Source organism: Denticeps clupeoides, chromosome 1 (genome assembly GCF_900700375.1).
Source record: "Denticeps clupeoides chromosome 1, fDenClu1.1, whole genome shotgun sequence".
In the NCBI taxonomy this organism is placed as follows: domain Eukaryota; kingdom Metazoa; phylum Chordata; class Actinopteri; order Clupeiformes; family Denticipitidae; genus Denticeps; species Denticeps clupeoides.
This window is the reverse complement of record NC_041707.1, coordinates 29,713,659-29,727,221: the sequence shown is the minus strand read 5'-3', so window position 1 is coordinate 29,727,221 and position 13,563 is coordinate 29,713,659. Positions and strand designations below refer to the sequence as shown.

General features: G+C 43.5%; 1 protein-coding gene across 3 annotated transcripts in view; it reads left to right on the top strand.

The window, feature by feature from the left end:
* LOC114780344 (cysteine-rich motor neuron 1 protein) overlaps positions 1-13,563 on the top strand; it is a 32,784-nt gene that overhangs the window by 17,344 nt on the left and 1,877 nt on the right. For 2 of the 3 annotated variants that reach the window (XM_028967653.1, XM_028967750.1), the window contains exons 5-13: positions 2,897-3,100; positions 4,286-4,414; positions 4,570-4,723; positions 6,805-6,926; positions 8,194-8,409; positions 9,100-9,315; positions 9,961-10,176; positions 11,334-11,462; positions 12,655-12,833. In XM_028967653.1, coding sequence (XP_028823486.1) covers positions 2,897-3,100; positions 4,286-4,414; positions 4,570-4,723; positions 6,805-6,926; positions 8,194-8,409; positions 9,100-9,315; positions 9,961-10,176; positions 11,334-11,462; positions 12,655-12,833 — 1,565 coding nt within the window. The remainder of the gene's footprint in view (positions 1-2,896; positions 3,101-4,285; positions 4,415-4,569; positions 4,724-6,804; positions 6,927-8,193; positions 8,410-9,099; positions 9,316-9,960; positions 10,177-11,333; positions 11,463-12,654; positions 12,834-13,563) is intronic. The other variant, XM_028967725.1, reaches the window with a different exon arrangement.

Sequence of the window (13,563 nt, the reverse complement as noted above, 5' to 3'; positions counted from 1 at the left end):
AGGGTGCAGTTTTGACATACTTGGCGTTCTTGGACATCCTAATCAACATATTTTTGATGAGACTGATTTATTTCATCATCTAGGGCGTTTCTGGGTGCCACGATAAAAACATACATTCAAACAAACAAATACACACAGACAACACACACACACACATAAGTGTGTATCCGTGTGGAGATGCTAGGAATGAAACAGCAAATACAAGTACCTGAGTGTGTGTGTGTGTGACTGTGTGTGTGTCAGTGTCATGCACACACCCTCATTTCAGGGTTATTAGAGGTCAGTGTTGATGTTGCACCTGGCTGCTGTATTTGCTAATGGTGGGGAATGCTTTCATCTTCTCCCTTTCTTACAGCAGCCCAGACACACTAACACACACAATATATCTCTGTGGGCACTTAGGGCCATAAATGTGTCGCATTTAAAAAATATGAAACTACATTTGTAACAAGATTTTTCAATAATTAATCCAAACCCATACACTTTGTGCTTTGCCATTTTTCATAATTTCAAAATAAGCTTTTTTAATCGACAGAACCAGTAAAACATCCCCTCTTTTACTGAAATGTCATGTTTTTTGTGATATCAATGCACACAAATTATACCTAATAAACTCCACACATAAACTCCACACATAAACTCCACACAAGTTTGCTGCTGTTAGGTCAAAGATGTCTTCAGGATTTACACCAAGAAAGAACCACTTGGTAGCTATCTGATTATGAAGAAGAGAGACCATCTACCCTTTGTGTTGATGTGTCACCCAGAACATAATCTTTAGCTAGGGTTATATAAGGGAGGAGGGGATGCAGGAGCCCATTGCAAAGACTGATAGCATCACGTATACACACTACTTCATCATTTAAACCCGCATCTGTCAATATGCCTCATGTCCAAGTATCGTTAGAGATTTTTTCTTGATTTAGCTATGCATTGATCTAAATCCTGACCTTACACTAGAAAACAATCTCCAATTGAGCATTTAGTTCTGTGCTTAGTAACTGATTTAAATTATTGCCCATAAAGGGTGTTTAATAACCCTTATGCTTTTCCTAATACCTGCTGAAATGTAAGAAAGCTATTTTAACTTAAATGAATCACAGTTTTTCTCATCCTGAGACTGGAGCCAAAATATGTGCCAGCATAACAAGGTACTTTGGCTGGGTGCAGTTTGCTGAATCAACAGGTTGACAAATCAACTAAAGTGCTACTGTGCTGCATAACTAAAGATAACATAAATAAGCAAGACATAAATGGCAAATAGAGGTGAAAGTGCCATTGAAAAACGATTGTAATTTGGATATTGAATTGGATCACAGGAAATAAGAGGTGGAAAAGAGCTTCTGGCTGAAGAAAAGAAGTTGGTTGTAGAAGGCGAAATAGAAAGAGGGAGATAAAGAGAAGTGAGGACACTGGGTTCTGAAGGTAATTGCACCCAGATGGAGAGAAGCTCACAACAGCCAAATCTCTGCTGGAATCAAACAAACTGAGGCCTACCCCCAGGAGTCTGACACACACACACACACACACATGCAAACAAACCCTCTTTCTCTTACACGAGGAGAAAAATACATACAAACAATCACGTGTGTGCCTACACAATATTAAAAAGCACATGCACACAAACACACATAGGTGTCTATAAAGTATTTCAGACGCTTACACACGCACATGCACACACACTGCACAAAATAAAAAAATTTCTTAGTCTAGCACTTAACAATTTCCAAGCATGTTCTTTTTGAATAAAAAGCATGTTTAAGTTTGGATAAAAGTGTCTGCTTGGTAAAGTAAAGTAAAGTCTACATTCACACACATTAAATATTGTGTTCAAGCAAACACACAAATACCTCCATATTTACTGCAGTCATCTTTTATCCACCAGCTAACCCTCAGAGTGATGTCACTGAATCAGAGCATGTGTGTGAAACAGGCTCACTTTTCCACACTTGGATTCGCAGGCACTGCTAAAAATTACAGCAGGACACATTTCCTGGTCCCATTTGGCTTCAGTTAAGAGGCTGTGCTGCACTTCAAACGCGGCCGAATACACCATATAATGCATCTAATACTCCTAACAGGCATTTCCTAACTCAGAGAGCAGTTTACGGCGCTGACCCTCAGAGCGCACTGCCCTTCGGGGGGTCTGGCTGAAAATGTGTATGTTTGACACACAGCAGCCAGGTTAACTGCCGAGGTGGAGACTAACAGAACGCTGCTGGAAAAACGAAACAGGAAATTGGACATTTGGCTTCTCAGCTTTGTCTCCATGCCCGCTTTCCTCATTTTTCTTTCTGTCAGACCCTCAGGTTGGGTGAATAACCTGTGTGGGCCACAGCATGTGTGTATATACATGAGATGAAAATAGTTTACTTTGACTTTTACCTGACTTTGACCAACCACTAGCAAGGAGGCTCCACGTACAGTGTAAAAAGGGGATATTTCAGAGGTGCTATTAAAGACATGACCCATGGGCGATGATCATTGATATACAATTATGGCATTTATCACATGCCCTCATCCAGAGTGACTTACAATCATTAGTTTCGGGGACAGTCCCCCCAGAGTGTCTTGCTCAAGGACACAATGGTACTAAGTGGGATTTTAACCTGGGTCTTCTGGTTTCAATGTGTTACCCCACTAGGCTACTACCTCCATTAATGTCACAATGATTGGTTTGGTTGCGTGTGGTATGCAGTGACAGGAGTGGGTTTAAGTTGTCCAGAATGAGGAAGATCATTTGGGGGTCAGAAAAAAGTTACACACCAACCCAAAGAGCTGAGTGAGCAGCTACTTTGTTCCTCCTCTCCAAGAAACAGGTGATTAGCAAGTAGTCCCTTTTTGTTTGTCCTTATTCCTGTCACATGTATCTGTTTATCTGGTTATTCCTCTGCAGACGTAGACCTGCTGTCTGTGGCCGGTAGGGAGGCCAGTTGCTGGGTGAACCACAAGCTCCGTGTCCACGAGGAGCAGTGGAAAGAGGATGACTGCACCTTCTGCCAGTGCCTGGATGGAGAGGCCCACTGCACTGCCATGGCCTGCAAACAGAGCTGCCACAACCCCATCAAGATCCCTGGCGAATGCTGCCCATTCTGCGAGGGTATGGGCCCACTGGCAAACACACAGGCGACCCTGATATGCAGCCATGACAGATCTCTGTCTTCATAAACATTCTTTGACATTCATTCTGTGTCACACGGACAAGGTTCCTTTACTCCCTTCACAGGAAGTCTCCCTCTAACATACACACACACACACACACACAGCCGAGTGACTTCTCAACACCTCATCGTTAAGATGTTCAAACTATTCCAACAATCCAAACACAGATGGTGGGATGGGATATAGAGCCCTGTAAGGCCTGCACTTCCTCCAACACTCAGACAGAGTCCTTGACCAGGAAACGTCCCAGAACGTAAGGACATTGTTCATGCCTCAGGAATGATTACATTCTGCAATGGGGACTGGGTGCGTGACTCACGGCAGCCCCCTCAGAGCCATGCAGCTGTAATGTATTACTCTGAATTCTACTGTACGCCATTAATGACTTGTAGCCTTCATGGGCTGCTTTACCTCAAACAGGAGCTGACAGGAACGTATCAGCAGTGCCTTCCGACCCCACTCCTCCTTCTGGAGTTCTGAAGGTTAATAGTGGCTGACCAGAATGGAACCTCAATGTACGTGCCCCTCATTAGAGCCCTGCCTGGATGGCAGCTCATGAAAAAGAAACCAGTGGCGCATTCTTGCAACTACGGAAGCCTTGTTTCTATTTTTTATTAGTTGTGCCCCCACCAAGACCCACCTGTGGTAGGCAGAAATGCATACAGGACTAATGAGGGGTTGTATTATTTTACACTCATGGGTAATTAGACCCCGTGTGTTCTACGTTTCCCTCTGGCTGGTTGGGCAGGACGTACACGTGTGGCCACCATTGAACTCCCCAGGATTAATGATGAGTTCCGTCCCCCTTGTGTGTGAAGTTCCTGCCTTCTCAGGTTATACAAGAGGGGCCCTCATTCATCAAAGCTGCCCGATAACGTCATGCTCTTCGGCATAATCGCCCCACTGTTTGCATCACATTGCATCTTCATGTTTGTTATATTCAGTCCTACTGTAAATATGACATCAAACGTGTGCCTCTCAACTGAAGACAACTATTGGAACATAATGGTGTACCAGTACAGCAGTACCAGTATGTGTGTACCAGTACACACATCAGATGGCCTCCTGTGTGTGGCCGTCATGCTACTGTGCTGATGTTAGGGGATGATCTCTTGTCTTTTAGAACCATCATACGAGACAGTAAGCCCCCTGCTGTGCCCTCCGTTGGAGAACTGCTCCCTCTCAGGCTCTGATTGTCCTTTTGGCTTCCAGCAAGACCAGAGTGGCTGCCTGCTCTGCCAGTGCCTCAACAGTGAGTTGGAAATAATATGTATCAGCCGGTATCAGCCGGAAAATCTTATTCTCTATTCTATGGCTAACTGTGCTATCTGAGTGAAGATTTGAATATTTCATTTTTGGATGTTCAGGTAGTGTGATGTTCATGTTAATTACTGTCTGTACTTGCAGACAACTCCTGTCCAGACTTGGCTCGGTACTGTCTGCTGAGTTGCCCTATGGGATATGAGAAGGATGATTTTGGTTGTGATGTCTGTGAGTGCAGCCAGCCCATGCCAAAATGCCGCCCACTCACCTGTGCCAAGACCTGCTCCTATGGATATGTGTAAGTGTAAATTTCCTCATCGGCCCTAGAGTGTGAAACTCTGTCATCACATTTCATATTTCATTTTTCTGCTTTGAAAAGCATAAAATGTGAAACATTTTGATATGGTTACAATTGTGGTCTAGATTCAGCAGAATGAGACACCTGGTTGTTGTGGGGATGACCTACATTCCACCGAACAAACTCAGATCAAACACAGTCACAAAGCCACCTTAATCCACACCATGGAGGGACAATTCTGGGCCCAGCCTCTGTCCCATTTCCAACTCCTAATCTCTTTAACTTAAGGAAACATCTGGAATCTCTCCCTTCACCTTGTTCTCTCATTCCTCTATTCCCTCTAGTTTAATTTTTTTTCTCATAAAGCATCTCAGTGTTTCAAAACTGCGATCAAACAGGCCATGGAATAGCACATTGCCCAATGCCTGGTATTTGAACCATGTTCTCCATGAAGCTGGAGACCAGAATGTCCTGGAGGAGAATGGATCTGGGCAGAGAATTAGGGGGAAGAGAGAGAGAAAGTGAAGCAGGAAATTGAGGCAGTGACATTCTGGCTGAGGAGAGAAAAGTTGGGGGCATCTTTGTCTCTAATTAACCGGCTTGTGTTTTTCACGACCCAGGAAAAAAAACATCAAAAGGGAAGATGAGGAAAAGTCTGTTTGGGTCTTTTTGTAAGGTTTTAAATTATGTTTAATCAGAGAAATTCCAGTCAAAACTTCCCAGATGCTGTTTGCTTTACAGTTTTTTTTTTTAGTTTAAAAGAACAGGAACATTTTGTGCATCAGGACCCACCCGGGGGGAAGGTGTTTGTACAGACATTTAGCACAGTCAAATGGATCGAGTCAGACACAAAGAGGGATTTAAATTGCTTCCCCTCCTCAATGGGGCTGAAGCATCATGGGAGCTGACAGGACATAGCGCCACAGCTCTGGGACCAAAGGAATTTTTGCAGAGCAAGCAGTTATCTCCCAAGCAAAATTCCATAGGCTGGATTTAAACAAAGTCCGAGTCCAAGGGCATGGGGATTCACAGCCTCTGTGTTTGTGTGGGGTTGCTAGGCCATGTGAGTTCGCACTTGGCGTGCGAGCCTAGAGTCAGCTTTGGCGGAAAGGGAGACCTCGGCTTCCCTGAAGAAGCTGCAATGGCAGTTTTATGGATTACAGAGTCAGAGAGTAATGGCATCATTACTCCAGCCTAATGGAGTTAATGTTTCGCTTTGTATGGTTGTGTCTCTGACTGATTAACGTTTTCCATCTTCACTCCTGTTCAATTTGTTGGTACAGGCAGAGAGAGGAATACTTCACTTTCGACATATTTGCTGTGATATATAACAATAGAATAGATAGAAGATGCTATTTTGACAGGCCTAGTATCCAGAATCAATTCTGATTCAGTCAACAGAAATGGAGAAAAAAAACTGAAAGCCTTTAATTATGCAGATTCCTAAGTGGACTTCCTAGGTCCATAACTCTGTATTCATGTTTTTTTAGTGATGAACCTAACAGTTAAATGAGTCTTTAAAACTTCCTCCAGCTGCTGACTAAACTATGAGCTCATACTTAACAAGGAGCACGACTCATTACCCATAGGAGCACGACTCGAACCCACCGTCCAACAGCTAATACTTAGATGAAAGAATAGAAGTATGATTAAAATAGGTTAATATGTGTACTTTATTACTGAAATAAAACCGCACAGAACAAACAAAAAAAATCCCCAAATGTCCAAGAATCAATTCAAGAACAGCATGTTAAAGATATTAAAATAAATATATGGTTGCATTCTAAATGTCTGCTGCTCAACTGTGAATTTCTACCACCTCTCCCCTATGTAACACTTTCATACGAGGACATTAGGCCCATCAAACTTGTTTGGGGAGCAGTAAAACACTTACCCGAACAGCCCAGGGTTTTAGCACTACACATCACCTGCACATACACTGTTTCATACTCTGGTACATCTCAAATCCAACCTGACATAGCACTTAGTGTTTGCACATAGCCACAGGTTTTTGAACTTGAACAAGTGATGGATGAACTATATGACAAAATGATTGAGTGGTTTGCATTTTCTCCCTGCAGCAGGAACAAGCACGGCTGTGAGATGTGCCGGTGTGTGAAGTGTGCCCCATTCACATGCGACAAGCACTGCAGTGAAGGTTATCAGCAAAACAAGAAGGGCTGCAGCATCTGCTTCTGCAAAGGTGAGTTTCATCTCATCCATCCTTACAAGACCTCTGGTGACAATTTCTCCATTCAGTGGCTGGTACAAATGTAGGGCATTTGGGATTTTGTGGCTTTTGCGGATTGCCTGTTATGAACTGGAGCTAAGGCTGTTTGAATGTGTTTCATTCCACTTTTGGGTCTACATGTTTGCTTAACTCATTAAAAACTGATGATAAGTTCAAGAAAGAGTTTATTTTTACTCTGCCATATATATCATGGAATGTATTTGGGCCCCTCTCTTGAGAAAACACATGCACATTCAATTTTAGAACTGTTAATATGATTCAAAAACTAAATGCTGGTGATGTAGAAGCAGATGACCAGATGAAGTTGCAGGTTCTAACCCCATTTACTACTGTTCTGGCCTTGTAAATACTCATTACTGATTGTCATCCAAATATTATGCCTGTAAATGCTGCCCTCATCCAGGTGCTAAGCATATAATATTTTTCCAGTCGAACTCGACCTTAGATTAAAAAAATCTGTGTTACTTTACACCCAAATGTACTCAGTATTATTATTTTAACTACTAGTCTTAGAACTAGCCTTAGACCACTTTAGGCCAAAATATTCAAATATACAGTGTATTGGTCTAATTGTACAATCAATGCAAACACAATTGCTTAAATCAGTATGAGCTGAAGTGAACTCAATCCACAAATGATACTAAATACTTTAAAGGATAGCATTGACATCAACAACTCTGAAGTCTGTGTAACTATGAAGTTTGTGTAAAGATCAATATTTGCAATCTTAATGTTTCACATTTTAGTCTCATTTGTCAGGTTCTCTTACTTCTCTTAATTCTCTTACTGTGTGAAAAATGTTATATTCTATATATATATATAAATGCTATATTGGATATATTCCCCAAATCTCCCTACTTAATTGTAAAAAGGGTCCACGTGCATTTAAACTCCAATTTTGGCTCTGGTACAAAACATGTGGAGGAAGCCGTTAAAATTTTACTTTTGTGGTACAAACAAGGTATTACAGAACAAGGCTAGCTTTAAAAGGAAGACAGTTTAATATGTGCTGAGTGGATCTGGATGGGAAAGGGAGCGTGGATTCTGGTGCTCGAGGGAATTAAATGGGTCTGAATCATCAAAACTTTACTGGCTTTGTTATGGAAGCCTTTTTGTTAGCATTTATGGTTCATTTCACATTCTGCAAATCACCGTTTTTGTAGGGTTTATTGCTTCGGCTCTTCTGAGCGTTGTGTGGCTTTTTCCACATTTTCTCCAGAGAATGCCCTGATGCCCAGTACCACTACTGCTTCTGTGAACCAGTACTGCCTCACTGCGAATGGGCATCGGTATGAGGAGGGCGAGAGCTGGCATGATGGCTGTAGGGACTGCTACTGCCACGCTGGTCACGAGATGTGTGTCCTCATCTCCTGCCCGGTGCCCACCTGTGCCCAGCCAGTGGTCCGGCCTCATCAGTGCTGCCCCACTTGTGAAGGTATGCATGATCTGCCACGGGTTCAAACACAAACAGATACTCTAGCTGTTTAGCAGAACATCGCTGTGTGGGACATATTGTGGGACAGGGCTGAGGGACAACAATGAGTACTATACAGACATTAACAAAACTACACAGTACTACACAGGAGCACAGACATTCTGGAGGTGTCCCTGAACAGTTTTTTTTTTACTCATAGGACAAATATTTGCTTCTACATTTAGCCTTACAAGTCTGAAAGGCTACACAGGCTCACGAATATTTACTAGGGGTTAATATTTAGAGGGGTACAGTGTACAGTCTGTACAGTGATCAAGTACACTGGCAGGTCACTAAAAGACCAAATGCATAGTAATATGCAGTTTACTCTGCAGGTTACATAAAGGATTGGGGGTAAATACTTACCCCTTTCTCTGCCGTTCTGGATCTGAAAGTGAAAGTCATGTGATTGTCACTGCACACGGAGCACACCACGAAATGTGTCCTCCGCTTTTAAACCATCACCCTTAGTGAGCAGGGGACAGCCATGACACCTCCACAGATCAGGGCTTCTTCCTTAACCCCTCGGCCAATCCCTCTTCATATTCTCCCAGCAGGCTAGCAAAGGCCACGTCCCATTTTGAGATCCCTGGTGTTTTATGCCCTGTGTGTACTGCTCCTACCTAACCCCATATTTCATTTTCCCATCAGAGGAGTCCGGCAGCGGGCAGTCCGAGGGGACGGACCTGGTCGTTTGCCGAGCACCTGGGGGGGAGCTCTATGTGGATGGTGAGATGTGGAACTTGGACGAGTGTACACGGTGCACCTGCAAAAACGGCCGGGTGCTCTGTGACACCGAAGTTTGTCCTCCTGCTCTATGCCAGACGCCAGCCAGGAGCAAAGATACATGCTGCCATGTGTGCCCAGGTAGCTTCGCTTTAGCTCCCTTCCCTTGGCTGAAAGTTGCTTGCTGAAAGTGCTGAAAGTGCGAATATCCTTTTCTCTTGGTCTGTGTCAGGAGAATTTATTGGGCTGTGGGTCTGAGGACTGCACCCCTAGGTGTCCACTAAAGCCTTTTATGTCTGACCCAGACTAATAAAAACTAACCGGCCCAAACCGGCCGCTTTACATGGGGCTCATCAGGCAGATCAGCACATGTGGGTCCTATACTCCAGATCCAGATGTGACATGGCCACAATTTCAGAAAGGTTCACACTACACTCTTGCCTGTTCAGTGCTGTTCAGTTAAGTTCATTACTTTTGGCCCTTCTTTCTAGGGCAGCTCTTCAGAACGTTGCAGCAAAAGTTGCACTGATTTTCTGTTCAGTTATGTTCATTAGTTTTGGCCCTCCTCTCTAGGGCAGCTCTTCTGAAGGTTGCACTGATTATCTGAGTTTAAAGAAAGTGAGAGTGAAGCTGTTTGAAAAATTGCAGCCACCAGGGAATTTATCACAGTTTTTATCACAGTGAATCAGAGCAGCGCATCATCTAGTGCCGTGTATTAGGATGAGCCCTTCTTATTTTAACCCTCCATCTTTTTGTCCTCCTTCTTGCTTGCCCGAAATGCCCCAGCAGAGGACAAACTCCTCCCCGTCAATGGCAGCCAGCGGGATTACTGTATTTCTAGCGATGGAGACATGCTGATGGCCGGTGACTCGTGGAAGGCCAACGCCTGCACCAGCTGCACCTGCCGGAATGGCAGCATCCAATGCTTCTCCCAGCACTGTCCGCCGGCGCACTGCAGAGTGCCTGTCCTGAGGAAGGGCCAGTGCTGCCCACACTGCCTGGGTGAGTGCCAACGCGTACAAGTGGTCAAGACAAGTGAACATTCATATGCAGGTGCCAGTCGTACTAATGCGCCATCCAGGTGATGCCCAGTGTTTACTCTGGGGATGATGAAGTCTTTCAACTTTGATGCGGGTCCAGGATGTGCTGTTTTGATGGTGAATGGTAGAGTTTGTGGGTGGACCTTCAGGATGTATGACCTCATGCAGTTTACCCAGGTGCAATGGGCACCTTCTGGCTTTCTGTTTTCACAAAACTTCATCTAAATATTAACTGATCATCTCAACAGTGTTTTCTGTTCAGACCCTAATTAAAACAATGAGATCATCTGCCAGACAAAACCTTGGTGTAGAGCTCCACATAGACCTGCAGGGCCAGAACCAGCGACCAAAAGTCCACTCTAGCATTACTTAATCTCCTAATCAGCCTGATTCTGGGTCACCAACCCAGGTGACATCACTGGGCTGGTTTATACCTAGGTACACTGCTGCCTGCGTGTAGTTGGCAAGATAAGGAGATCCCACTACGATTGATATCATGTGAGAATCTACCAAGTCAGGAGGTGTTCCAAGGACCTGCCTTCATCAATCTCAGAGTGCTATCGCTGATCCAGGATCAGTACCACAAATTCTAACAGTCATTATGAGCTTAAGGGACAAACTGGGTTTATATCCAAGCTCCTGCTCTGTTTTGTGAATGCGCAACCCAGTCCTTTCCCATATGGCTAAAACAGGATAAAGCTGAATAAATGTTTAATTCAAACAACCTGGCAGGCAAAAAAAATGCCAGCCTCCCTGGTGCACCAGGGAAACACACACTCACAGAGGCATTCCAATGCAACAAAGAACTCCGGGAATAGACAGGAAAATTCCTAGGGTATCCGAGCTTTAAGTCGGGTTTCCTGCGCATGGCGACTGCTCTTTCTCGTTCTGGGGGGACAGGAAGGCAGCGCCTGCTTTTACCCTTTCCTCTCAATACATTCCAGCATTGTTCTTCGCAGGATTTGTGGCTGTTTCATCTTTACTTTATTTTGGTTTTGCCATCATTCAGCCATCATAATGGAAAATACCGGAAGCTTCATATCAGCACTGATAGTTCCGGTGAATTTTGTTTTGAACACTGTGGTGCTGACTTTATTTGTGCACCTTTTCTTTGTGTAGAGGCCACAACCACATCAGTGCCAATGCTGTTATCCACGACGACAACCACTAAACCCAAAACCACAACCACGGAGAACCAAGTTGTCTGGATCACCACAGATATTCTGCCTCCAATCATTGCAGCTACAGGTAAGAAACAACAGATGCTGTGCTCATCCTACACCAGTGCTTCTCAAATAGGGGGCATGTGTGACTCCAGGGAACATGCTTTAGGGAGTAGTGTTTTTTTTTTTTCATGAATGAAGTGCAGTGAACAAATCGGTGGTTTAACTGATCAGAATGACATACCACCAAATAAAGGTAAGAAATTGTACATAATGTCAGTGTACATATGGGTAGGGTTAGGCTTATTCATATCTAATGATCGGCTTCTTTGTGACTATGGTGGGCTGACGAGGAAAGACTGTTATGTTTACTGTGTCTAAAATTGTTGCCAGCTGGGGGCGTTCTTGCTGGTTCCACTTCAGTCTTCCATAAAACTCACAATTCCTTTTTGGAGGAATAGAGAGCCATGTCATCATTTTGGATATGGAGGGTTAACATTTTTTTGGTTACCTCTGAGAAAAATCCAGTCAGTTTATAATTACTAGGCTTTCAGAAAATCAGCAAAAATCGGAATTTATTGGTATTTCTTCAAATTCTGGCATTTTGTTTCCCAGAAATTTGTATGCTGCTATCATTTTATTATGGTAATGAAAAAAGAACTACAACTCCCTCCCCTTAGATGAGCAAAGTGCTATTATCGCCACTGTGAGTGAGGATAGGAAAAGAATGTTCTTCAACACACAAAGAACACTGAACACAGACAAAGTGTGGTGAAACTTACCACTCTAGATGGATGTAGTGCCTTCCACACCTATAGGTAGCACTAAGGGCTTTTAAAGGGTTATAAGGTTTTAACCATAATAAACCTTCTCACTAAGCTTTTTCTCAATTTTCCATTTGTTTTGATTGACAAATGAGTAAAGAAGTATTGCTGCTTTGCAAAAGCTGCACTAACTGTATTTCTCTGAAGTTACGATAAAGCCAAGAGAAGTAGTATGTTCAGTGTGGGTCAAGAAAGGCAACTACAGACACTGTATTTCAGGTCTTTACTGTGGTGAAATATACCATTTGGTTAAAGAACTTTCATGTACCAAAGATGATTCATCATCAGACACCTAATAAGATCACATTTTAAGATCACCCCAATTCCCAAACAAATTCGGAACAAATTCGGAACCTCCTGAAACGTTCCAACCTAAAACCCCCAAAAGCTTGAAAATTCTCTTAGGGCTAATAATAACATCTGAGCCTCGTCTGTCCTCGTGTTTTTATTTAGATGGAAAGAGCCTCGGTGAAGAGTATCCCACTCAAGCTGAGATAGCTATGATCTACCAATCAGCTGCCTGGATCTTGGCTGGCCTTCTGCTCACCATCATCTTCTTCCTCATTACGGCGCTCCTCATCAACAAGAAGAAGAAGTGGGTGCAGATGTCCTGCTACAGCGCACCCAAAAAGGTGACTTTCTGCATCCATTATGTTTTCAGTCAGAATGGGGCTCAGTATAAAATCTGCCCAGGTTTCTCAGGGCACTATTTTCAAACTGGCACAAAGTGGAGGACAACACACTCAGCATGCGGCACAAATACATAGATATTTTTCATGGTAGGTACCTGTACCTTGAAGAACAGAAACAGGTTTTAAAACCACTTAGTCCTGCTAAGGGTTGTGGCTGCCAGAGCCCATCCCTGGACAGTAGGCATGAGGAAAGAGGGGCATTCAGCCAGAGTGAGGCATCAGCCAACTACAGAGTATACTCTCTCACAAACACGTATGGACATTTCAGAGACACCAATTCACCTAGTAGTGCCCTCAGTCATCAGAACAAAAAATATATCCCAAAAATCTTGCAGATAAAGACAGCCGCTGTAATATACATATTTCTTCAGCAGGAGGGCTGACATGTTGTTAGCTTGGGTGTGACTCTAGTTGGCCTTAGGCAGACCTAGAATGTGAGGCCTGGGTGCTATTAAGACATTATTAATGTGCTTTCCTGACACTTAGACCTCAAATGGTTTCTTTGAACTGATGAAGAAAAATGTGTCAAGGTTGTCATAAAACAGCATATTTTTACAAGAGCCCCATGAAATTTAAAATGGGAATGATCTCAGATTTCACAAGATGTGAGCATGAGTGGTGCTTGCAGCCCACAGACGTGGACGAGCAGAAATGCACTACAACACAGGCA